General features: G+C 44.5%; 1 protein-coding gene across 5 annotated transcripts in view; it reads left to right on the forward strand.

Annotated features, from left to right (window-relative positions):
* Positions 1-27,205, forward strand: part of VTI1A (vesicle transport through interaction with t-SNAREs 1A) — a 393,311-nt gene that overhangs the window by 98,213 nt on the left and 267,893 nt on the right. For 3 of the 5 annotated variants that reach the window (XM_075534598.1, XM_075534600.1, XM_075534596.1), the window contains one exon: positions 5,753-5,837. In XM_075534598.1, coding sequence (XP_075390713.1) covers positions 5,753-5,837 — 85 coding nt within the window. Of the gene's footprint in view, positions 1-1,082; positions 1,104-5,752; positions 5,838-27,205 lie in introns of all 5 variants that reach the window. The other 2 variants (XM_075534597.1, XM_075534595.1) reach the window with 1 other exon arrangement.

The following is a 27,205-nucleotide window of genomic DNA, read 5'->3' on the forward strand; positions in this document are numbered from 1 at the left end:
TGCAGAAACGGTGGGAGTCGTATCAAGTCTACACTGGTCTTTGTGCTTTAGAATACTTTCAAATTTACACACACACACACACACACACTCACCGTGAGCCAGATGTAGAGGTATAGCATTCTTATCATTTCTAACAAGTAAAGCAACTTGGTTTTAATCTGTTTTCTTTAAGACAAATGGGAAAATGTTTATAGGCAAATTTACCACCTGGCGAAGACTGGCTTTTTATTAGGCTTTCGTGAAAATGGTCTGTAATGCAAATGGAGTGGGAGAACTTGGGGCCCTGAGATGGCCCAATTTATAAATGCTCAAACAAACAGGAAAAGGAAGAAGCCGTTCCAAAGGGGAAATAAAGCCAGTTTATGTGGTGGGAGTAGTGGCCCCTGATGACGACGAAGAAGAAAGCTGAAAAATTAACTCTGAATATGTACATACATATCTATGGCTCATGAGATATATTTCTGATCTCTTTGTCTCAGATAGATGCTATCTCACTTGGCATAACTTATTCAGAAATAAAATAATGTTACCTTCAAATACAATTCTATTACTAGGGTAGGCAGATGTATGACATTCTAAACAAAATAGGTGGCTGCTTTAAATACTCATTGGGATCAAAGCCTGAACTATTAGTCATTGTCGTTTATAGGTAAAATATGAAATCGGCTGTCATGACTCAAAAATAGGGAAACATCTCAAAAACTTGTATGTACAAAACCTCTTCAGTGGTACCGTCTTAGAAGAAAGGAACAGTAAACTTGTTTTCTTTCTTTATAATATAGACTTCTATGAAGTCGTTCCCCTTTATTTCATGATGGTGTCTTAGATGTACTTTAAAAGAGAATTTCACACTATTCTCTTTGTTTAATGTGACAGTGTGAGAAAGTGATCTTTAGTCGTTCAAAAAACTCTGCATGTAGTCTATGTTTAGGTTCTTTTAATGTGTTTGTCTGTGATTTTTAAATGCTAAACATGTAAACAGATAAATTGTCAATGTTAATTCTGTTTCCTGTCACACAACTGATCTTTCTTTCCTGCCATTTCTCTCCTTTTTATCTTTTTTTTTTGCATTCATGTTGCAGTTGATAAAATTACGTGAAGAGGTGAGTACTTCCTAGCTTTTATTTTTTTCTTTAAATTCTGCATTGCCCCTTGGTAAGATGGATTTTCCTAAATCTGAAGTAGGTCTTTGAGTCCATTTTTCAAGGGAACTCTGTGCCTAGCCAGCTTATTGATTATATTGTTTATCCATATTCTCCACTGACCGTCGGTTAAAACAGCTACATCCTCATCACGTTTATTGTCCCAGACACCATTGTTGTCTAGTGGCGTCACGCCTTAAAGGCGGAAGAAAACGGAAAAAGAAAGGAGCCCTCCTTACGGGGATTCCAGGGTGTGGTGGTTGGGGGGGACTCCAAGTTCAGATTTATTTTATTTGTATCCGTTTCTCAAAAAGGGACATACGGGACTATGGTAATGGTTCTTGAGATATTCTGATACGCTTTACCGAAAGCGGTTTTTAAATCAACTCCTTCCTCACCCCAAAGCCCATTATCCTTCCCAGGAAGCACACGCGTGTTATAAATGCCCTACTAGTCTGTGTACACAGATCCCTAAGAATAGCCGAAGTGCTCCTCATTGTGAAACACTTCCCCACTTGTCGGAAACAGCACCCGAGTGAATTCTCCTTTTCATGAATTTGCTAGACTGCTTCATAACGCAGCTCCAGACTTGTTGTAACCCAGCAAACATTTGTGGCAGCGTTTACACATTTTTATCTCATCGTCCATGAGGGATGCTGGCCGATTCTCTTATTTATTTTCATTAGGCCAAAAATCAAATATCCTTTGGTATCCCTATCAACGATAGAGCCATTATTATATATATTTAGAAGTCGGGGTCTCTTTTGGGTCAGGTCATGAAATAAATGGACTCTAGTGTAATTTGAAGAGCACCGCCTAACTGCGTACAGTCATCTGGGCACTCCGCTTTAGGTGTGCGTGTTGTGAGTCCACTGACGGGGATGCCCTCGATTCTTTTCCTTGTACAGGTGTGAGAATGCCATCGTTCTCCGGGCGATGGGCGTGCCGGTTTAGAAGCCCCCAGCTTAAGCTGCTCAACAGCTGCCCTCACTCGAGGTGTTCTGGGGCGAGCCCACCCGGAGTAAAAGTAATAAGGACCTGTAAGGTGAAGGAGGGGTGCGGGGGATAAACAGAAACCTCACCGTTCTGTGCTTTGGGTGTGCCTTTCCTGGGAGCGTGTGCTACACGAAAGCAAGCCCCCTGCAGCTTCGGTGGGTGATAGATGAGACATCAACATCATATTTCGAGACTTTGCTCGTGTGTTTGCGTCTGCCCCGGCCCAAGGACTGGATTTTCAGTAAGGGTTGGACCCTCACAATAACCTGGAACCCTCCCTGTGTGTGCCATGCACAGGACACTCTCCCCTTCAATTAAAGCCGTGAATAGGATAGATAAAATCGCGCGCCTTCTTCCCGTCAGCATTTGCGAGCAAAGATTTTGTTTTGCGAAGCTGAATGGCGTGGGCTCCAAGCGCCCTTTCTGACCGCTGCCCGGATCCGGCCGGCCGCGGTCCCTTTAACACGTGTTCCCGTACTGTTCCTGGGCCTGGCTCTTTTGTTGCGCCTGTAGAGTCTTCAGTTGGGGTCCTGGAATGCCTGGGATGGGCCTATGATCGGAAGCATTCCCTTGCATGACAAAGGGGAGACTTTCTTCTCTTTTTTTCCCCTCTGGTAACAGCCCTGTTAGGGGTTGATCATTTCTACTGTAGGGTGGAGCGTGGTGGGGCCCCGACATTGGTTTAGGGTTTGCTCAGCAGTGTTTGCTTCTCAGCCAGGATTCAAAGCGCACTCCTATCGGGAGAGTTCCCCAGATTTCGGCTGGCCAGTACCTAAGCTACGAAGAGGGGTGTTTGCCTGTGGCCCGGCGGTCCTTGCTTGGGACCGGTGCTGGCTGTGCGCAGCGCGCCCGCCCGCCGTGGGAACCCTCCACCTCTGCTCGCTGGGTGCGCCAGCCCCCCACGCACGTGGAGCTCTGTCTGCAGCGCCCCCCCCCCCCGCCCCCTGCACAGCGGCACTTTACCTGCTTTGAAAAGGGCTGCGGAGGGTGAGGGTGAGGGAGTGAGTTTGGGATGGAGGGGGGTGGGCAAGTTGAAAGCGCCTGCTGCTCCCGGAGCGGAGTCCCTTTCATTCTCGTGCGACCAGGGCCGCACGACCCGGAACAATGTCCATAGCGCCGCTGCTGCAAGAACTTGATTTTAGTTGGACTTAAGTCAAGAGATTCCAAAACACAAAATGAAGGCCTGCTGGAAAGCGCCTGGTAAACAGGAGAGGCCGCTTGCGGGCAGAGTCCCTCGGATGAAATGGAGCTGGCCTGGAGGAGCCCCACTGCCGTTTTTGAGGAATGTGCATCTTTTCGTAAAAGTTCTTTGAAAAATTTAGAACACCAGCCTAGCCACACATTGCGTAATCTGATTCGGCTGTCTTTCATGGGATACCCCTTACTACCCCAACCCCCCTCATTCTACATTTAATGCTTTATTTCCTACATTATACGTTTTCATCTTATTAGAGTGTCCATTTCCTGTACCGATCTTTGATGAGTATTATGTTTTGATCTCCAGTAGCTAAATGTTTTCCGTTTAACACGAGGACTTCTTCTCAATAGGAAGATGAGCCCACACTCTTTTGTACCCTTATTCTGGATTAAAATTCAGATAGACGCCTGGTTTTCTGATCTGATACCTTTATCGGGACTCCTCCATGTGAAGTTGAAGCCCTTTGTTAGGTAGAAAAATCATCGTTCTGGAAGGGAAGAGGGCTCCCTACCTGCAGAGCCATTGCCTGCAGAGAGAATTAGGAGCAAGAACGCTAATTTTGAGAAACTGTGGAAAGTGTTTAATTTTATGTGAAAAACAGTCATCAATCCCAAACACATAGAAACCCCACTTTTTTTTTTGATCCTCAACCAGAGCCTGCAGTGATTTTATTTTTCTTGATATTAGAAGCCTTCCATTCCTGACTCCCTTTTATTTATTTAGTTGTTTTTGTTTTACTTTGCAGGTGTGGAGGTAGAAGACAGGCAATTTTTCTATTAACTTCTCCACTGTATATTAGATAACTCTAGTCATTATTATAGGCTGTTTTGCAAGCTTTCTGACCTTCACATCAGGTCCCTATCTCTCTGTTCTAAATGCATTGTTTTAATGACTCCCTCCCCTGCAACCTCTGCGCACCCCCTCCCCCCCCCCAATATTTTTTTTCCCAAGGAAAGCTTTGATGTGGCTTTAGCTGCCTCCAACGTCTGGCCGCATCTCAGATGTGTCACCTATGCCGGGAGGGAATAAGGAAATCACGTTTTGAATGGTAATGATAACATACTAATCACTTCCTTGCTTTGAAGATGGAAGCGAGATATTCTGTCAGCATCCCTGGCTGCTAGTGCTTGGAGGTACTGGTCTAGGTGCATTAGCTTAAGTGTGCATGTCAATACAGCTCGCGTCTCCAAGATCCGTGGGGGCTCATTAGAGCAAGGTAGATCGTTTCGCTCGACAGCCACTCGGATACTATGTGTGGCACCTCCTTTTTGTATTATTATTAGAAGGCATTTCTTCGATTTTAAGTGACATCTGTCAACAACACAAAGTTGTTGGCGTTGTGGTTGTGCTTTTTCTTTCTTTTCGACCTGAGACCAAAACTGACTTGGGAAGGTGAGGGTGCGGTGTGTGCACATACAAACACAAATATTCAGATACACAGAGACATGCATTTCTAAGTGTTTATAAGGAAACACACACATAGATACAGCCTTTTACGTGTATGGGCAATATTCTTTTCCATTCACATTCATGATTGCCTTATGGAAATTGGGCGGCCTGGTTGAACCCGTGCCTATTTATTGTAGTTTACCAAAATAAAGAGTCGAACTCTCAAGAGGCAAGTTAAGAGCCTCAGAATCAGGAGCAAGTCCTCTTATTGCACCATCAGGTATGAGGTAAAATAGCTGTATGCAATCATTACAGCTTTAGTTCATAAACAAAAAGCGCTACCTGTTCCAAGTTCATGTCAAACCGAGTGCCATGTAGCGTACATCATGTGCGTGGCGAAGCACGTGTCTCATGGTTGCTGGTGGTGGCAGCGGCAGCCCCGAGCTGCCTTGGTACCAGCACTGCTGCACTTAACTTTCTGTCCTGGTTGCCTGTGTTGTTCTAGGTAGTATCTGGCTGTCCATCCAAAATTGAGGCACAGCCTCTTAAAAATCCAGTTCCTGTTAAAATGGATTTTCTGTAGGAGGCAAAAGACCAAATGGGTTTGTTTGTTTTAGTAAATGATTGGATTTTAGTTTTTGTAAAAAACCAATACAAATAGGGATTGTGGCGCTGCACATACACGCCTGCCTCTGCATAGACTGGAGGGTGCCAGGTGACTGGGTCTCCATAAGCGTGCCAGTGCTCCGGTGTAAGATCCCTGGGGCCACACAGCAGGAGTCTGCCTTCTAAAACAAAAGAAAACAAAAATGGATGGCCCATGCTGAATCGATTGCAAATCTGCCCATTGTAGTGGTTTTTACAGTGGAAGACTTGCTAAAAATTATCCATTATGGGATGTGCTCCTTCCACCACCCCCTCCCCTTAAATGTTAGGACATACGAAAGCATTATTTTTTAAGGGGGGGGGGGGCGGGAAGCACATTGTAGCCAGCCGTCTGAATTTTCTCCCCCTTTTTCTTTTGCAGAGGGCACATCTGCTCGATAACACAGAGAGGCTGGAAAGGTCATCTCAGAGACTAGAGGCTGGATACCAACTAGCAGTGGAAACCGGTAAGGATTCTGAGAGTGAGCAAATTGTCTTGCTTACGCACAGCAGTCTTCACCACACATGACATTTCAGGGAAACTTCAAAGGAGAAGCAGAGACAGCAGCCCGAGATGTGGTTTACATATTGGGGAGACAATTGGGAGCTTATTTGCGCTTATCTTTTTTCAAGTTAAAAGGCATGACATCTACTGAAAACAGTTCCTGAGGTTTAAAAGTATACATCTGAAAAGCGGTGGAATACTTTGTGTAAATTCTACATTTGTCTTAATATGCAGTTACATGGTGTCAGTTTACCCACCCGCCAGCATATGGTGCCCACCGCCAGCCGCTCGCTCTTTCACCATTTATTCACATATGTAAAAATTAACGTTTTCATCCAGCTCCAAGAGGAGGGGCAGAGGCAAATACGGTAACCACGCCTGGTTTGCCGTGCTCGCTCGCCCTGCCCTTGGAAATGATTCCTGGTGAGTCTGGGCTTTACGGTCTTCTGTTTTGAGAGAAAGAAGAGTCAAAGCAAGCTGTTTATACTGATGTTTATACTGTGTTTATACTGTTTAAACTGATGTTTATACTGTGACCATTACGTTCAAAATAGATCTTGTTATATTATAATAATTACGTAATATTATTACGATGTTATCATATCGTAATGTTCAAATCTTAGCGGTATCAGTTAATGCATGGGCACTGGCTGTTGCTGAGTGCTGATTTGGCTTTCAGAGGCTCGCCTCCTTAAAATAGACAAGCCCTTCGCGACACGCGTTCCGTGCACTAGCTGCCGTGATCTTACATGGTTAATAAACGTGCGCCAACTCCGCAGTGGGCACAGCTTTCTTTCATCTACCTGTTGTTTTTGCTTGGTGTTGCAAAGCATAGATTGTATGTAACCCCTTTGATGCTGTTGGGAATTATGGAATACTGTATATGTGACCCGGTACGTAAACCACAAAAGCACGTGGTTTACATTAGTCTCGTCACTTTTCAAGATTCAGTGTCACTGCAGTATTTCTCTTGAGAGACCAGGGGTAATGGAAACAGTGAGGACTGGCTTTGATTCATTTATGATTGGCCACTATGATTTCTTTCCCTGGGTTCCCGGGAATCCCTATCGTGTCAGACTTCCGTGAAGAACTCTAGAAAAGTGACTGGGGAGAACAAAAATAGCACATGTATTAATAATGGTAAGAAAACCAATGAATTTTCACCCACATCTCCCTGCCTCCGCCCCATTGTTTACTATGTTTATATGATAGGCAGCTCTTCTTTGAGAGTTCTTGAGAGATTGGCTTTCTTCCTGGATTAGAATGAAAGCCAGGCCTTGCTTTCAGGTCCCCCTTTTGTTCTTGGGCTTAGCTTTAAGAATGTGTTCCGTGGAAAACCCCCTTAAACATGTAGTCGAAGGACCTGGTTGAGCATCTAACTGAGTGTTTCTCAGGGTGGGTCTTCCCACAGAGGGCTACAGGAGCAATCGGATGGGCCTGCAGCAGCTGGTGCCTATGCGATACCTGGGGCGATGGGCTGGAGTATAAAACATTTCCATGCCAGCTGGGTACTGAGTCCATTTTTTTTTCTACAAAGGAGACGGTAGCCCAATAAGTTTGGGAAGCTGAGTCCCAGCTCTGCAACCATCATACAACCTCTCTGGACTTCTGTTTCAGATCCCATTGATAACATTGATAAGATCCCGCATAATATTCTTAAATTAAAACAAAACAAAGCCATGATGATATGTACTCGACTAATATACCTTAAAAAACACTACGCAGGTATACGTTTTAATATGAGGGTGTGGTCATTTGATGATATTCCGGTGTCGATCTCTAAGTCATAGCAATTTTCGGGTCGTTGTTGAAATGCATATGTCAGACAGGAACAAAGATGAACCGCTGTGGTCCTCTGATGCTCCCCTGGGAATGAGTCCTTGGGGCTTCTCGTGACCCTGCTCCTCTGCAACAAGACCGTCTGCCAGCCTGCTTTGCATGAGCTTCTCTCCACGTCGCGGGTTTCCTTTGGAGACCTCCTGGCTGGGACATCATCACGAGGTTTGATGGGACTGATGGGGTTGGATGATCAACCGCCTTCCTGTCACTGCACAGCCTGTGGAGCATCCTCCTCAGAGACTGTGACTTGCGGACGGTGATGCGATTTGTGGGGAGGGGTTTGATTTTATTTGGAGGAAGTGACCATAATGTCCACAACAAATTACCAACACAGACAACATGAAAAACTACCAATTTCAGAGGAACCGATATAAGCAGAACTCGGCGTTAAGGAAGCGCGACTCTGTGAAAGGCCTCATGCCATGGACGAGCCTGGAGGACATCCTGCGGAGTGAAATGAGTGCCACCAATGACGCTCATCAGATGAGGCCGCTGGTACTTAAAATATGAAGAAAAGGCTTTCACACTAAAAGAAACAGACTCTGATGGAAGTGGGAGGAGAAGTAATAGGTGGACAGGTGTGAACTTGGGTAAAAAGGAAGATGATATCCAACAAGAAGGAGCTAGGGCCGAAAATGGTGGCTACAGGACAAGCCATTGGGAGATTCCAGAAATTGTTGAATATGAAATGATGAACTGCTCTGTAAACCTTCACCTAAGTCACCAAAACAAGCTTAAAAACAAAACCGAAAAAAGTATAGCCTATAAACAAACCAGAATCCCCATGGACTTTTTAGTTCAATTTGATGACTCTTAGCTCATTCCATCTTAAACAATTAGAAGGTTAGCTGTTTTTAAGATATAGGAACTTCTTATCATAGTGTAGGAGGAGGCATGGAGGTGGGTGGTGATGGAAGCAAAGATGTGTGGGACAGCCTCCATTTAGATCAGCAGTTCTCAACCTGTGGGTTATGACCCCTTTGGGGGTCGAACAACCTTTCACAGGGGTCCCCCAATTCATCACAGTAGCAAAATTACAGTTATGAAGTAGCAACGAAATTTTTGTTTATGTTTGGGGAGTCACAACATGAGGAACTGTATGAAAGGGCCATGGCATGAGGAAGGTTGAGAACCACTGGTTTAGACAGAAGTCATTGCGCTCATGGATTTCCTTGGATGAGTTTGGACGAGGAGTAAGAAATGGGAAAGAAGTCCCAAAGCATTTCCCCTGCCCTTTCCTGCCTGGAAAACGATACGGGAGCCCTTCCTTCTAGTGGGCACCGTGCTCCCTCTGCATGTCCTGCTTCCGTGCTGCCCCAAACCCAGGCAGATGGTCGCTCTGGGTTCCGATGGGGCATCGTGACTCACAAGGTGTTTTTACAGTAGCGGTAGAGGAATAGACTCTGAAGAGGGAAAAGTTTTAGTGGCTACTGCTTTCTTCTTCTTAGTGCCTGCAACATAAAGAGGAGGAAAAGATGTGGAAGAGCAAGTGTAGCTTAGGAAGCAGCCCAAGGAGGAAGAAGATTTCCAATTACTGCCTCGAGGACCAGCCCCAGACCACACAGCTTCTCACCAGTGCACAGCAAAAGGGGGGAAAATGCTGGATGCCGGGACTTTCTCAGAAAGCGAATTTTATGAGGTTAAAGGACTTCCCTCTTTCTAAGATGATCTTTTCCCTATTTGGGGAAATTAAAAGAAAAGATCGTTTTACAATACGATAGAAATTATAAGTAGCAATTAATTTGTTGTTGCCGTTCCCTAGAAAAATAACAAAATTGGCAACTTTATTTTGAGCTCTCTGATGTGTTTTAGAACTTCCAGTTATCACAAAATCTAGAGCTACTGCCTGTTTTCGTGAATTAGAGAAAAACGGGGGTGGGGTGAATGAGACAACCATTCCTTTTTAAATATTGTTTTATTGACATTGGTTCACATATCATATACGTCCATCGTGCAGTTATATTAAAAATAGTTGTAAAATCACCTCTAGAGGCAACCACTTTTACCTGTTCCTTGCTTCAATCATGTGTGTGCCTCAGAGGAATCTCTGGACTTCTCTACATATTTCATACTTCTGCAAAATGGAAACCGAACACCAGATTCTATCCCATAAGGTTATGTACGCGAGGGGGCAGCACAGATTTTGTGGACAAATTTTTCATTATATCTTTTCATTCCTTTTTTTCCACCAACCTTTGGAAACTTCCTCGTATTCAAGTATTTTGAAAGTTTAAAAGGAAGGCTATAGAACTCATTTTCATAAGCTACCACCAGTAAAAGAGGTTGTCTTTCAGAATTATTCTGATATACTTAAAAATTCTGACATACCTTTCTAGTTATTAACTTGATAGCTGTTCATATGCTTTTAATTGATCGCTCATGTCTTCCACGTAAATAATAAAACTCACCTTCTAAAATTCTGGAGTCACTTTTGAAATTTCTACGAACTATTTTGTCCAATCAAAGGTGGTTTTTGCCACTTTGGGAAAACCTACTCAATAGAGTGGCATCCAGAATGCGTTTGGTTTTAGAAAAAGCACGTGATTGTTTTTAAGTGCTATTTACCCCCAGCTAGTCACTACCGGTCATGTTTCTTCCATGGCGGCTGCTTCTTTGGAAACACTGGTAAAGCTGTGTGTGGATCGCACAGTTGCATTGAATAGAGAAGGGGCAAAGGGGTGAGTACATGACATCCAGCTAAAGAGCTGAAGCTGGTACGTTTGAATCTTAGACCGACGCAGCAGGAGGACAATTAGACTCTTTAACAGAATTTCATTGCGAGCAGTCATCAAAGACCAAGCACTGTGCTGTGTGCATGAGCCGCTGGCTTGATCTGCTATAGCATGTCTTCTAAGTTCTTCTTCTGGAATCTCCAAATTAAAAGTGGCTCTTCTTTTTTTGCAGTTCCTTCTAACAGGTATGACTTTTAGCTGTGGGCATAGCAATTTTGAGTTTAGGGGCAAAATACTTAAAACTCGGGGTTATCGTCCAGTCTATCTGAAATTATGTTATATTCCACCCCCACCCCCACCCCGAGGCAAATGTCCCAGAATTACAGTACAAATAGGAACAAAATTAATGGAGGCTGTGTGGTTAATGAAAGACAGAAGACTGGGAAAGGGCAGGAAGCGTGGGGTTTGCTGCTTTCAGTGTGTGAAAAAGGTGCTGTAAGCAGTTTAGACACCTCTGACTGTGCACCTGTGGACCCAGGAGACCTTGGAGTCCCTCTCGGACCATGAGAGAGTGTGCCTACCATCAGTAGCCTTAGGTCTTTGACTACTAATCGGCACCGTTTTCTAACCTGGTTCCTACTCTCTATGCCTTGTGTTGTCAGTTGTCACCTCAGGCCACCTCACCCCAGCTCCCACTTGGTTATTGATCTCTGTGCAGTGGGGTTCCATCTGTCTGCCAGCCATCCACTCCGCTATCATGAGGAAGATCTGCAGATCTCTTCCCTCACTCAGAGACCTGCCAGTTCCCTTACCCCCCATGGCCTTTTGCTTGGACATACTACAGTGTTTATTGACCACTTGACATGGACCAGCCACTTCTGCCCAGTGCCCTACGTCCAAACCCCCTGTTAGTCCTCACGACTGCTCTCTGCAGTCATTCAGCTTTTTTTCTTTGCATTGTATGCGTAAGAGAATAGTACAGAGAGATCGTGTGATTTGCTGACACGCCACAAAGCTAGAAACAGCTTCCAGACTGACCATCTGATTTCATGCTCTAAGGAATAATTCTTAGTTTATAACACTGAGCCCTAATGAGTGCCAAGGGCTACAAGGATACAAGCAAGGGAGCTGTCACAGTCTTGGTTCTCTGAGCAGAGAATGCTGTGTTTATAAACACCGATTTGCAGGTTGGAGGCCAGAGAGGCCATGTTCGGATGATTACAGCAATAATGACAAACAAGCGCTTCATATTCTGTCCACCACATCCCCAAGCAGACTCACTGGTTTTGAGTGAATTCTGCCTCATTGCGATCCTACCTAGGGCTTCCGAGACTAAATCTTAACAGAATGCTCCGTCTTTCTCCTGAGGTGCGGCTGATGGCTTTTGAACCACCAGTCTTGTGGATAACATCCCATAGTGCTACCGAAGTGCCCCTTTGTAACCTGGGAGCAGGATTTTCCTATAGCACCAAATTTTTATATGTAGTACCACCAACGTTTTTTCTAACATGGGGACAGAAAATAGGATGAGACTATTGGGTTAATGCTAATTTCCAATATTATCGAATCCTACCTATTTTAGAGAGAGAGAAAATCTTATTAAATTATTGAGCCTTTAGGCAGAAAAAGTTTTCTCCTGAAAAAGCTTCTATTCATTATCTTTGATGGTAGAATTTGTAGGTCTATTTTCAGAGTCTCAAGGATGTGTCTTTTAAATAGACATGGGGTTTTTTTTTCAATGCTGAGAATTACACGACTATATCCATTGAATGTTTTTAAGTTTTCCAACTTGCAAAATAGTCATATTGAGTATAGTTATCACTTTGTAATTCCAACCTATTCAAGTCTCACTTCTCTAGGAGCGAGGGCGGCCCAATGAAAAGAACAGAGGAGGTTGTCCTTGGGGCAACGTTCTTACAGAATATTTTCAAAATGCTCTTCAATTTACTTTGTGAGGGTCTATGAGATATTAGTGAGCTCCATAGTGGGTAAGAAAAAGGATGTCATTTAAACCCTCTTTGGAGAACCTTCTCCTTAGGTGGTCCAAGTGAATTCATAGGCTTCATTTTTAATCCATTAAAAAGTATTATACTTCTTTGTAAAAGTGTCTTACCCCATAAGGCCAATCGCTTTTCCAGTTGGTGTGTACGATACCTGGGAAGCCGCTCTCACCGGTTGTATCTCTGTGAGTTGAGAAAATGAGCGACGACCAAAGCCGATCGCTGAAATGCCCATTTGCTTTCAAATAGTACAGTGAGAGACATTAAGCTCATGACCTTGTGGCACTCATATAACTCTCCTTAGGATTCTTTTTTTTAATCAGGTTTATTTTTCCCTTTGAGTCTGACTTCCCTTGCCCAGAAGTTTTCTTTTCATCAGTGTTTATGTATTTAACAGAATTTTCTGAGGTGGGCGCTACAGAATTTGCACAGCATGGGCTCCCATTGGACTAAGACTTTGTGTACGACTTATATCAAGTGGAAAACTTGACGGGCATAAGCTTGAAAAACGGCTTTTTTGTATGTGTGCTCCACATTTGAAGCTTTTCGTCTGTATTTCCTGTTGGGCTACAGTGTTTTTCAACGTTGCCATAAGAGAACAAAGTGAACATTAAAAAATAATTTCTTTTTATTGAAGAGTATGTTTTTTCAAGTAAAGTCATTATCAAAGGGACTGCCATGGTAGGCCATCATTCATGTATGGTGCTGTGTTGCCCCTTTGCTTCTTGAGATATAAACTCTAAGTCGTAGTTAAATAAATATCTATTTATTTAGACAGAGGAAGAAACCAACTGACTGACAGATAAGGAAAAAAAGCTTTTTTGAAGACTGGCCATTTGCGAAGAAAAATAAAGCATCATGTTGGGTAATCATACCAACATCCTCTTTGGTGCAACATACCACATTTATCTGGTCTTTCTCTCCGTGGTATGGTGATTCTCACCAAAAGATCAAATGAAAACCAAGAACCAAACTCACTGCCGTTCAGTTGATTCTGCCTATAGGTGGAACTGCCCTTGGGGGTTTCTGAGACTCTAACTCTTTAAATCACTTGTTGGGAAGAGGTAGGAGTCCAATGCGCCATCCATTGTGCCACAGAGCCCGGCTACCCTAACTCTTTACAGGAGTAGGAAGCCGTGTCATTATCTCAAGGAGTGGCTGGTGGTTCAGACCTGCTGACTTGGCACTTAGCAGCTCAGCACGGAAACACTACACCACCAGGGCTCCTTGTGGCCCACCAAGAGAGGTAGGCCGCTTGCTTGTTGGATACCCGGGATGGCATTGTCCTATGCAAATATGGTGTTTGGAACCCTAATGAGGGGATTGGTCAATTTTGCTATTCCTCTGGGCTTAAAATCAGTCATCCCAGAGCCAGCAATTGGGTGCCTTGCTGTCCCCAGAAGAAGAAATGGGAGTAGAGTGCTTCCTTTGGACTTCAGGTCCTGGAGGTGAGAACTTCTTAGACCCAGGAGATGGAGAGATATAGCATTGGAAGTGGCTCAAGATGGTGAGAAATAGCTACAGAATCAGGAGACCAGGGCAAGCTGGTATGTTGAGCATGGTGTCACAGTGAGTGTGCCAACCAATGGAATAATAAAGCCGAGGACCTTTGGGCTGGAGGGTTCTTGGCAGAATGGGGTGCCCTTAGGCACTTTGTGGAGCTAAGCTTCTCAACCTGACCCATGAAGCAGGAGATCCGATCACTGTTAGCCAAGGCTTACTTACAGAGTGGGATACCTCCAGGCACTTACTGGTTGCGCTGAGTAGTTTTGTAATGCTTGCCAATATCAGGACATACTCCAGGTTGGTCCAAGAGACCAGAAGGACCTTTTGGCATGGGCAAGAAGCTTCCCTAACCTAAGAACTCTATCCCAAGTCATTCCTGAACCTGAAGTGTAAACTCTTACTTTCTTAATAAACCCCCTAGCTGTAAGTATGGTCTGTGAGTTCCGTGTGGCCATTACAATATATTATCAAACCCACCAGAGAAGGCCAGAGCACCACGGGAGGGAGGGCCAGGGTCAGAATTGGTGAAAGGGTTGGAGAGAGGAGGCATGTCTGACCTCCATCGCCGAGGAATCAGTTCTGGACTGATCCTCCTTAACCCTCCTCCCTCCTTGTGAAGACGATTCAGATGCACCCACCCTGCCATTTGGATGCCCCCTCCCCTTTACTAATCTCATCAAAATCAACCCTGGCCCACAGTGCAGGGTTGCCATTTTGGTCCACATGAAATAAACTTTGAAATTGGGGTTTTGGAAAAATAAAGATCAGGATATTCGCTTTCAAAGACATTTACAGGGGGTACACTTAAATCTAGCACAGTAGAACCTTCACCTTCACCAACAAATGTTTATTGGATCCCAAGAAATTAGAATTGGGCTTCATTCATTAAACATGCTCTTGGCCAAAGGTGATCTCCACATAGTAACTGCCACCATAAATTACTGTTGTCAGCAAGGTTTGTGCATGGGTGTTAAGTAGGGAAGATACTCAGACAATCTGGATGATAAATAGTTTTTATGTCACTTAGTAATGAGTAGATGGGCCCAGGGGTCGGCAAACTTTGGAGATGGAAGAGCCAATCCTGTCCCTCAAAACAATTTAAAATTTACTTGAGAACCACAAATTCATTTTTACCAAAAAAATGAAGTTGCCATTATCTGAATAATAGCCTTTGACATATTTCAGTTTTACTTCTGTCTCGTGTGTACCTGGGAAGAGCCGCATGGGCGAGAGGTGCAGGATACCACCGCCTGGGTTGGCCTAACACCCCTCCCCAAATCGGCAGCAGCTTGAGTCTGACTTCTGTAGCCCAACTGAGTTCCCACGGCTGCACCCAACACAGTTCCCACAGCAGCGCATCTTTTTGGAAGTAGATTGTTCCATCTTTCTCCCCTAAAGTGGCTTTAGGGTTCAAACCACGGCCTCACAAGGGCATCAAAGGCGTGTGGAAGATAACATTTCTTTAATAAGCGGGAGCAAGACATCAGTTGAGGGCAAATGAAATCGCTGAACATTCCCATCATACAGGTAATGTTTCCAGAGGAAGTCGGCAAGGCTCCGCGGAGAGAGCTGGAAAGGGGAAGCGAGGCAAAGGAAGGAGCCATAAAGGGGGTCAGGCTTTGGGAGAAGGGCACTTTGCTAGCTTGTTCTTGGGTGTGTTGCAGTGACAACTTTCACTTAGACATTCCTCTCCTCGTTTTTATTATTTCAGACTCATGACTTGATTTTCTTCTCAAAGTACTTAACTATTTTAAGGGTTATACTCACGTGTGATTTTGAACATTGATATATTGTGGAGCTCCTTGAGGCTTGAAACCATTCATCGTGCTAATTTTTAGCCTTGTGTTATGAGGTGAGAAGCAGCTCTGGTGGAGTAATGGTTGTATATTGGGCTGCTAACCACAGGGTCTGAAGTTCGAATCCACCAGCCACTCCACGGGGGAAAGAAAGAGCTTTCTACTCCCGTAAAGAGTTGCAATCTCAGAAATTCACAGGGGCAGCTCTGCCCTGTCTTATAGGCTGCAAAGTCACCATCAACTCAATGGCAGTGAGTTTGGTTTGGGTTTGTAATATGGTAATAGTAATGATAATGATAATCATAGCAGTGCCACTGTATAATCTATTTAAAAATCTCTAAACTATTTCTACACCTGTTACCTCCTGGTATCAATCAATAAATTGACTTTCCTGAAGTGAAATTATTCGTTCAGATTGCGTAAGCTGATCTTCAGACTGCATCCCCGAGTGCCCTTCCATTCACCAGCCAGCGTGGCTATCACGTTCTGTTTGGTTTCATGAAGGAATCAGGACTGTTTTGTTTTCCTTTCCTGGATCAGCATATTAGTAACTTACCTGCAGTGTACTTTGGACATATTATCAGGAGAGATCAGTGCCTGGAGAAGGATATCATGCCTTGTAGAGAGTCAGCAAGACAGAGGCGGACCCTCCAGGGGATGAATTGAGACGTTAGCTCAACCACAGACTCAAACATAGCAACAATTGATTGTGAGGGTAGCAGGACCAGGCAGCGCTTGGTTCCATTGAGCATTGGGTCATTATGCGTCAGAAATGACTCAATGGGACTTAACTACAACATCATGTTCAGTGCTCTTTCCTGAGCTGTTGACAGTTCCCAACCACTGCCGCCATGTTGATTCTGACTCACAATGACCATGTAGGACAGAGTAGAAGTGCCCCTTTGGGATTTCTGAAACTTTAAGCCTGTACAGCAGCAGGCAACCTCATCTTTCTCCCCACAGGCCGACTGGTATATTCGAACCACTGACGTTACAGTGAGTGACTCACTGAGTAACTCAGTATGCCACCGGGGCCCTTGTGAATGATCCAGGGCTGTCCTGTAAACAACTAACCAGGCGTATCATTCTCTCTCACTCGGGTTCATGTGGTATCTGCAGACTTTTACAAAGTCATACAAATTTCTTATGGAGGTGAGTTCAAGAAATTGACTGGAGTGACTTTGTTAATATTAAAAAGAGAGATTGTTACCTTTCCTTCAGCCTTACAACTCTGAAGGTAAGCCTGGAGACGGACCAGGTACCTTATTGTCTCTCTGCCAGCTGCGACCTTTCTTGCGGCAATGAATCCCCTCATTTTTATTGCTGTGGGCAAGGTGCAGGGTTTCATTTTTCTTCCTACTTGGGCTTCCTGTAGAATGCACACCCCATCTAGTTCTTTAAGTTGGCACTGTTGTGAGAACAAGCAAGTCTTTCTGTTCCTGCCTTTGTTCCCTGCACACCTTGTGGAGCACCAGCTCCTGCCTGCCCTCTATAAATTGCTGGACTTGGCTCAAATTAAACACTGTCAGATTACCAGCAGGTTACAAACGTGCGCAGTGTATCTTTCTCTTCGGCGATTTTTGTATCACCTCGTCTTGATCTGGGAAATGCTAACAAATTCAAACAAATGAATTGTCTCACACCCCTGCCCCCTTGTAAATCGGCGCCAAGGTCTGGCACAAAAAAGGTAGGAAGAACCGGCGGACGCTTGTGCGCTTCTTTGAGGATTACAAGAGGCAAAAAAGAAAGTTATGCATATAAAGTGCACGGGAGTAATTTTTTTAATCCAACCACAAGGCAGATCCCGCGGCTTTCACTAGCGATGAAGCAAGGTGCATGGAACTTTTGCAACTAAGACAGACCTGGTTCCCATCTTAATTCTCCCACTTCATGACTCGGAGCCATTGGGCAAAGGCCTTCTTCACCTTTCCTAGACCGAGCGTCCAAATCTATAAAAATCCTGAGGGTCTTTTATATGCAGGGTGGTTGGCAGAGTGCCACAAGATAAATTATGTATTAAGTCTTTCGTGTTGTTAGGTGCTGCTGAGTTCGTTTCGGACTCGTGGGGAGCCTGCTGACAGCAGACGGAAACACTGACTGCTCACGTGCCATCCTCAAGTGGTGTTGTGCTTGAGTCCGTGGTTGAAGCTACTGTGTCAGTCCAGCCTACGTGTTGGGCTGCGATCTGCATGCATGGCAGGTCGGTGGCCTTTTCCAGGGAGTCGGATTCTCCTGATAGCATGACAAGTGCTTGAGATGGAGTCTCACCATCTTCTCTTCTAAGGAGCATTCTGGTTGTAGTTGTTCTAAGACAGATTTGTTTGTACATGGTACTTTCAATAGTCTTCTCCAGCACTATAATTCAGAATCTTCTCCAGTCTTCCTTAATCATTGTCTGACTTTTACATGCTTATGAGGAGATTGAAAATACCAGGCTTGGGTCAATTCTCAAAGCGGCATCCTTGCTCTGTAACGCTCTAGAGCAGCGGTTCTCAACCTGCGGGTCACAACCCCTTTTGGGGTCGAACGACCCTTTTAGAGGGGTCGCCCAATTCATAGCAGTAGCAAAATTATGGTTATGAAGTAGCAACAAAAATAATTTTATGGTTGGGGGTCACCACAACATGAGGAACTGGGGTAATGGGTCATAGCATTAGGAAGGTTGAGAACCACTGCTGTAGAGAGATCTTGTGCAGTAGATTCATCCAATCCAGTTCACTATTTGATTTCTTGAATGCTGCTTCCATGAGCATTGGTTGTAGATACAAGCAAGATAAAACTCTTTGACAGCTTCAGTCTTCCCTGTTACCTATTGGTCTGGTTGTGAGGACTGTGGTTTTCTTTGCCATGGGTTGTGATCCTCATTACTTCAAGGCCTCTTCATTTCAGCAGGAAAGGCTGGGCCCTCTGTATCTTGGTTGCTCATAAGCTTTCCTCTCATGGTCCCTCATTCTCCTTCAGATCTTGCAGCTTCTTGGACTAGTTGCTGAGCGCACAGATCGAATAAGCCTTTCATGGGTATCCAGAGAGGTTAGCTTCCCTGTGTCCTAATTTGTGTGGCACCACTAACTGCTCTAATAAGGAAGCCCACAGAGCTCCAGGACTCATGAAAGGAAATTTGTTCCTCACTCTTGCAACAGCCCACTGAGGGTGTTCTTAGTCAGCAGGCAGCCTTGCGTACAGTAATTCAGTAACCAGCTTTCCACCCCCTCGTACCTCTGCCCTACGCTGAGACTCTGGAATGCCCTACATTGTTCCAGCACCGAGGCAAGAGAATGGAGAAGACACATTGCTTTAGAATTCCCTAGGCAGATAGGACACACACCAGCTCTGCATTCATGCACTGGTGGCGAGTTTGGGTGGAATACCACCCCCGATCTGCAACAGGGCTAGGAAATCTAGCCTCACCCAGATGGCTACTGCCCAATCGCAGCATCACCCTCTGTAAGAGAACAAATACTGATGGAGCCTCTATCCACCTCTGGTATACTTTCTGACTCCTTGCCACTTGCCCAGTGTCTAAAATGCAACCAAACCAGGTACCATCAAGTTGATTCTAGCGCATGGCAAGCCTGTGTGGGCTAGCATAGAGTTATACACCATTGGAGGTCATGGCTCTGACCTTTCTGAAGCAAGTTCTGACAGTTACCCCTAGTGGGTTGGAGCTGCCAGTATTTTTGGTTAACAGCCGAGTGCTTAGCCAGTGGTGTTACCGGTGACTCCATACTTCAGTGTCTAGTGAGGCACTAATATGAACCATAGCTCTTTGCCATGTAATGGGGAGAAATGGAGAAATAGATAGTTGGCAAACATAAAGGTTGTAATCTTCCAGAATTTCTAACAAAGAAATACTCTCTTATATTTCTAGTTCATCTGTAGACATATTAAGTGGTCAATATAGTTTGTTTTATTTTTTAATATGTCTTCATAAGGATGTATTACTTATCAATGCACAGACATCTATGGGGGAAATAGCAGAACATGCAATATTACACAGTGCAAAGGAACGTCCTTTGTACATCTATCCAAATGTTATCTGAAAACTGGAGCCATGTTGACCCATTACAAGTTCATGTGTTTCCCATGACTTTCACTTGTCCCGGAGTGTATATTTTCTTTCCCTCTTTTTTAACAGTTTTATTAGCACTTCATCCACATGTCACACAACTCAGTAACTCAATCATAGCAAAAAGAATTGTATAATTGTCACCATATTCAATTCTAGAACATTTTCTTCTTCCTTTGTTCATTGTTATTCATGTAGATTTTTTCTAATCTCAGCAAGAATGTATACAACAAAACATTCTCCAATTCCACCACTTCTGCTTGTCTCATTTAGTGCCATTGCTTACACTCTTTGTGTTGTACAACCATTATTGTTACCCTTTCCCAAATTATTCTACCACCATTGACATAAACTCAATGCCCCCTAAGCACATTTAAAAAATTTTTTCTACCAGGCATTTCTCTCTCTTCACTTCTCACATGTATATTCATTAGATTTATGACAAGAATAAACCTGCTGCATGTTTTTCCCATCTAAGCATTCACAATAGATACAAGTCAGCAAATTTTATATATACCATTTCCAAGGTATGTGTTAAAAGTACACTACAAACTGTCACAGCCAAGAGCTACCTAAGGCAATGCGATGACTAAGTGTACTGTGGGATCCTGGATGGGATGCTGGAGCAGAAAAAGGACATCCGATAAAAACTCAGGAAATCTGTATGGAGTATGAAGTTTCATGAATACTGATGTCTTCAATACTTTGGCCATATTGTCAGGCGAGACCAGTCCCTGGCGAAGGACATTCACACTTGTGATGGGCAGGGAAGAAGCGGAAGGCACTCGGTGAGATGGATTCGGCAGTGGGCTCAAGCACAGGAACCAGGGAGCAGATGGAGCAGGGCTGCGGAGTGTTCCGTTCTGTGCGCACAGGGTCACTGCGGGTTGGGACTGACTAGATGGGAACTCCTGAGAACAACAGCAACCCTGTGCCGATACTGGTTGATTCATTGTGACAAATACAATCCTACTTACATGAGGTCTGAATAATAGATGGAACCGAGTGCGGGACAGATGAGGAACCTGTGCCGTTGTCATAATTCTTCTCTAAGGCCTGCTACTGCTCAAACAGAAAGCACCCTGCAGCCACAGTCGTCTCCATTTATAGTGAGTAGTCCTCATATCGCTATCTGCCGCAGTGCAGGCCCCGTCCTTCTAACTGTCGTTTCCCATCATAGGTAATTTCACCTTTCCCCTAATTGGTAGGTGGTGGTGGTTATTAGTTTTCATCAAGTCGTTCCTGACTCCGGACTCTGTCGTTGTTGGGTGCCATTGAGTCTGGTTCCGTCCCAGAGCGATCTTGTGCACAACAGAAGAAAACCCTGCCGGGTCCTGTGCCATCCCCACAGTTGCGCCAGTGTTTCAGCCCATTGTTGCCGTCACCGTGCCCATCCCTCTCTCTGAGGGCCTTCCTCTTTCTCGCGGCCCTGCATCTGATCGACCATAATGTTCTTCTCCAGTTTCCAGCGTCCCAGCAACACACAAGCTACCACAATGTGACGCACTGACAGACCAGGGGCGGGCTGCAGAAACTGTGCCTGTTCTGAGACATCTCGTCCTGGGGTGGGCATTAGTGGGCGCGCTTTTTCCTCTCTCTTCCTCACTCGCTGCTTCTAGTAATCCTAAAAATAAATCATATGAACCACATTTTGCTGTAGAAAGGATCAAGCTGATAAATCATGCAATTTTTCCAACTTCAGAAAATATTAGACACGTGGGGACATGGTTCTGACGCTCGCGTGGCCCACCCATATATCCCGTCTCTATGATGTTATCAGGTTGTGTTGGTCAATTTGGGGTTACTAGCTGAATAGGAGTGAACACTCATTTTCCAGTCTAGAAAAACACTACAGATTATAAGATAATGATAGAAATGGTTGGAACTACAGGTAATATTTTCTACTTTTGTGAATTTCCTAAAACGTTACAAACTGAAAAAAAAAACTTTAAATGCAGTCTTGAAAAATTATTTCAGATCGCAGCTTATCAAAAACACATGCACACATACACACTCGATGCATAAATACATAGCTGTCCCACATGTCAGCACCACGGAAAGGGAAAACCCTGTAAATAGAACTTTCGATTCTCTTTGTTTCTCCTGATTTAACTGCCCACATCGTAAATCATTAGGATTTGTGTGCAAAGGTCTGTGTCTTTGAAAGTTCTATTGTAGCAGGCTCAAAAATTACGCATTTTCCAAACTGCCTTGGCTTATTTTAGTTTTTGCATCCTGCTAGCATCATAAGGAGAACTTCCTGATTTTTCCGTGCACAGTTGTATCCAGTTCAGCAGTATTTGTATGTGAAAGGAAGTGGACGTTCGAATCCAGATTTGTTGACCCCTGAGATCTTATATTGACCTTAGTAGGTATTAACTTTTTAGATCAATAAGAGCTGTTATTGACCTCAAAGAAAAGTCAATATCTGCTTGTTAATTTGCAGCTTGCAAGAGGGACACATTTTGTTCTTCATTATTACCCTACTTATTTCAGCCTTAAAAACCAAACAAAAAACACAACCTGACTGCTTCTACCCAGAGATCATCACGTCCAGACATTTTAGTTTGGGCATTTAAGGAGGCAATCATTGGACGTGGTAGTTAGCGGCTCCGTTTTGTTTCTTGTGTAAAATTGTAACGGGCAGCGTTGAAGGCTGTTGAAGTGAGGTAGACTCCACGGTGTTCTCGGGAAGGTATTGACCTTTCAGAAACAATGTAAAATAACGAAAGCTCGTGGCAGCAATATTCTGACATGTACATACGAGCAAATGAGAAGAAAGGTAATTGGAAACAAGCGGTCTGAAAATGACTTTCGGTAACACAGGTTTGCTTTGCCAGCTAGAGAGATGAGTGTGGGCGAGTGTTCAGCAGATGCTTTGTGTGGGAATGCACACAAACAGCTTTCGGGCAGGCGCTTCTTCTGGGAGTTTAAATTGTAGAGGCCTGTGCTTCTAAAGGCTTATTAAGTGTCTTAAGTTTTCAGTGTGGGCAGTGAAGTGGCTTTTCACACCGTTCTTGTTCTGTTTATTAACATGGAAATGTCGAGTTTTGCATAACTTGGGCTGTCTCAGAATTGCCTGCTGCTGAAATTCAAATGTCAGAACAATACTTCTGTACATACATGACTCTGATATTTCAACTCTGAAAACCTCAAAAATGATTCAGTGTCACTTTGGCCTTGCTATAATATAACTTTAAAAAGAGTAAACCATTTTAATCTGGTCCAGGGAGGGTGGTCCTTCATTCAACATGTACACCAGGAATCCTGCAATCCTTTACTAATCATTCATCTTTTTATCCTCCCTATGTAGCTATTTTGATGAAGAATTTTATAACACGAGGCTGTGCTCCCAATTGAATTTTAAGTCCCAGAATTGGTTGGAGTCTCACCCTAGTTTGTCAAGTGTGTTAGTTGCTATGGAGTTCTAGATATCAAGAGGAGAAAAAAGTTTCTTTGTTCAAAAGATGAATACTTTCCAAGGCACAAATAAATGAGAGAAGACAGATGACCTGTAGAAATAGACCTTCAGCCATGAGTTGACCGTTGCAGAGTAAGTGCGACATCTGTATATTTAAGAGGAAGAGAGAACACGATTAGAGCTGGAATGAGCCAGAGTGACTTTCTCATTGGACTCAGAACGCTGACCCTACTTCCTGTTTACCATCAGGGGTCTTCGTTCTTATTTTAAAACGGGAAATAATGCCAACCATCACTGATGATATCAATAGTTTGGAATGAACTACCTCCTTTGCCTAGCCCCGTGTGTTTTTACGTTGAGCATTCCTTTCGTATCTCAGGCAAGAAAGGAGTCCCCCAGGGGAACTGCATTCCTAGAAGAGTCTTATTTTTGTATGGCTTCCTAATAGCTTGCTTCACTTCCTCTTCTAGGATGCAGCATTTTCGCAATTAAAGTATGCCAGGATTTCATGTTAATAACATTTGTTGTTTGGGGTGTCAACCCCACTCTACCCCCACCCAAGCAAAAGCGTTTGGACCTTAGCGTGGAGTGTGTATCTTCACGTGTTTCGTGTTTCCTCCGTCAGGAGATTAGTGGAAAATAAGCTGTGTAAATTAAATTTTATAACAAAATTATCTTCCAACATTCAGGAGTGAAGATGCTATTGCGAGATAAAGCTGGAGTGGATTTTGTGTCAAGCAATTTCAGCACCAAGACTGTGCCCTGAATAAGAAATGTTGCTCAGGATTTCCTTTAATTCTGTTGAAAACTTCGTTGTGGGAAGTGTTTAAAACTGCCTCATTTTAGACAGGTGATTACATACTTCAGGGCTATGGCAGTTTGAAAGCAGTTTTACTGAATGCTTTTAATGGCCATTTATAAATGGTAGCGGTGTGTGTGTGTGTGTGTGTGTGTACGTAAAATTGTTATTTCAATAAGTGCCTCCACTGCTTGAGCTTATTCCTTAAACTTGTTCTCTCTCTGTAGATCGCTGCCCCTGAAAGGTGCGATCACTATGTATTTACGTTCTCAGCCCGGACTTTTAGTCTAGAACTCGTCATGTCATTGCAGAAGAGATGGCGTTTTATGCTCTTTATTTGTGTCTGTGTCAACTCTTGAGTTTTGCCTTAGCATAGCAATTGCAAACTGCAGAGCACAAAGGCCAAGTTGTTGTTGAATTTGTTGCAACTTTTGGTTGAAATCACCTTCTTCAAGCAAACATCAAGAAACCTTCATATACTTGTAACTGTCCATCAGTAGGTACACATATGCATCAGTAGATACATATGCATTCAGTAGATATACATCAGTAGGTACACATCAGTAGATATGTACACATTTAGTAGATATACATTAGTAGATACATACACATTCCAAATTCCAAACCCACTGTTAAGTCCAACTCATAGCGACCCTGTAGGACAGGCTGTGGAGCTTTCTGGAAGCAGACTGCCTCCACTTTCTCCCATGGAGCATCTAGTGGGTTCAAGCTTCCCAGAGCTAGCAGACCAACACTTAACCCCCTCTCCACTAGTCCCCTTATATATACACATACCCCACTGCCATTTGGCCAATTCCGACTCCTAGTAACCCTGTGTAGGGTTTCCGAGGCCATAAATCTTCATAGGAACACATAGCCTCATCTTTGTCCTGCAGAGTGGCTAGTGGTGTTGAACTGCAGACCTTGTACTTAGCAATCCAACGCTTAGTCGACAGCCCCGAGGGAGCTACTTTATATTCATATAATATGCCTCCAAACTTCAGTTCAGGTGTGCTTTCTGGCCTTGCATTTTTTCTGGGTGCCCAGGATGAGCATTTGGCGTCACAAGGTACCAGAATGGTGGCCTCTGAGAAAGCATAGTGCACCGCACTGTGGCTCCATCCCACGGAACAGGAAATCCAGGCATTATTAAAGGGCTAGGTTTGTGTTCTCAGATGCCATCCCTTCCTTTAAAAACAATAAGAGCAAACCATCCTCATAAACAATAGTAACTTCAAAGAAGCGTAAACCCCAATATTTCAGAAGTGGCTACTTTTTTTTACTTAGGAGCACAGAGCGTGGAAAATATAGCTTTGTTATCCCGAGTTCTTAAATATGTACAGACTTGGAGCATAATGGTTATTTTAGGCGATTCATTCAGCTAAATTGGCTGTCTTGCCATCATGAGTGAAACCTACGGAGGTTTCCGAAAGTGAACATTGCCCGTTAAGGCTGTGTCTGAGCCAGCCGAGGGAAGCCGAGCCTCACCGCCGGCCCATGAGGCTTTGGCGAGTAAAAGTTCACTCGGTGCCGGCCATATACCAGCTCCACAGGCTCCAACTTTATTAGTGTGGAGATAAGCTGATTAGGTCATGTCAATCAAAGGTGGCCATATCGCAATTGAGAGACACACACCCTCTCTCACTTGTCCTTTCAGCACTGAAGCAGGCAACAAAGCGAGGGCTGCGTGGCACGCATCTCTCCGGTTGTCACCATGCAGGGTGCGAGGGCCCTGTGATGATGTGCTGCCTGTATTAAAGAGGACATCAATTTGTTTTAAAGTGTTTTGATTTTTTATGGTGGCATTAAGAGAGAGAACATTGTGGTTGCAGCGTTACTAGAAAGCAAAGAGTTCTAGAAGAAGGGGGTGGGGGGGCGTGTTTCTTTGAAGCCTACCAGGGCTTTGAATCTTGCTGTGCCAATGGGCGCTTAAGTGCTCCCCTAACTGGCAAAGGCTCAGATACACCATCAGCTGAGGCCCAGCCCTCCTCTCCAAATGATTCATTTAGAGGCATGGGGGGAGGGGGGGTGGATGTTTAAATTGACCTAAGCAATATTAATGCCTATTGACCATGAGCTTTTTTTCTTTCTGTTTTGTGTTTTAAGTGACATCAGTATTTTGGGTGAAAATATCATATGCATTCGCTTCGCTGCCGTCTGTCTGCTGATGGTAAAGAACATAGACTAGCACACAGGCGGGCGGCCGGGCTCCGTTTCATTGTTTCACACACAGTCACACGTGCCCGGTCTTCTCTATCTGGAAGCTAAACCTGACTAATCAATAGAGGCTGTCTAAGGGTGATTCTGTGGGGCTTCAGTTTGAGACCTCCGCATCCAGGCAGCACTGAGAGCGAGGCAGAGCAAGGGTGCAGAGGGAAAACCTGGCCTTTTGTTCTTCACATCTGAGGGTTGCTTACTGCAGGTCTCCTCCTCACTTCAAATGCAGCAGCAGAAAGGGCCCGTCCTCTTCTCCGAGCCTACACCTCCCTGCCTCCCCCAGTGCTACAGCCCCCTCTCGCTGCCTACTCGCAGTGGATTATCTCTTTATCAGCCTTCTCCCCTTCACGCCATCCATTTTCCCACCGACCAATCAGGCAGGGCGCTCCCTTCAATAAAATGTTAATTCTGCCCACACAACTCCACGCAGGCCATCCTGGATGCTTCCATGTTCCCCTCGCTGAAGAATATCATTAAAGGGGGGGGTGGACGGGGGTCCTGTGAGAAAGAGACACAAATGTCGGGAGCAGTGATCGCTTTCTGACCTAAACGGTCTTCCCTTCCAAACAGGGCTGATGAGTCAGAGAGGGCACGCTGACAAACAGGCGTGTGCTTGACACACGTGTGTGCGAACGAGCGCAGCTTTCAGGACATTAAACCAAAAGCCAGACTCATTGTCCCTGGAGTCAAGTCCAACTCCTAGCCACCCTAGAGGACAGAGTAGGGTGCCCCAGAAGCTTCCTACACGGAAACAGGCCGGGGATTTGACTGTGGACCTCTCTGCGAGCAGCCGAGCGCTTAACCTCAGCGCCACCCGCGCTCCTGTCGCAGGACTGGGGAGAGCATCAAAGCCAGTCGGCCCGAGCAGGTGACTGCATCAATGACTGGTCTGTTCAGGGTGCCACCTTCAGCTCCTTCAGCATTACGAGCAGGACTGGGGCCAGCCACACTCACCGTCAGGTGCACTTTATCGTATCCAGAAGTCGGAAACGGAGGATTCTCAGTTTTAAGACA

This window comes from Tenrec ecaudatus, chromosome 16 (genome assembly GCF_050624435.1).
Source record: "Tenrec ecaudatus isolate mTenEca1 chromosome 16, mTenEca1.hap1, whole genome shotgun sequence".
NCBI classification, from domain to species: domain Eukaryota; kingdom Metazoa; phylum Chordata; class Mammalia; order Afrosoricida; family Tenrecidae; genus Tenrec; species Tenrec ecaudatus.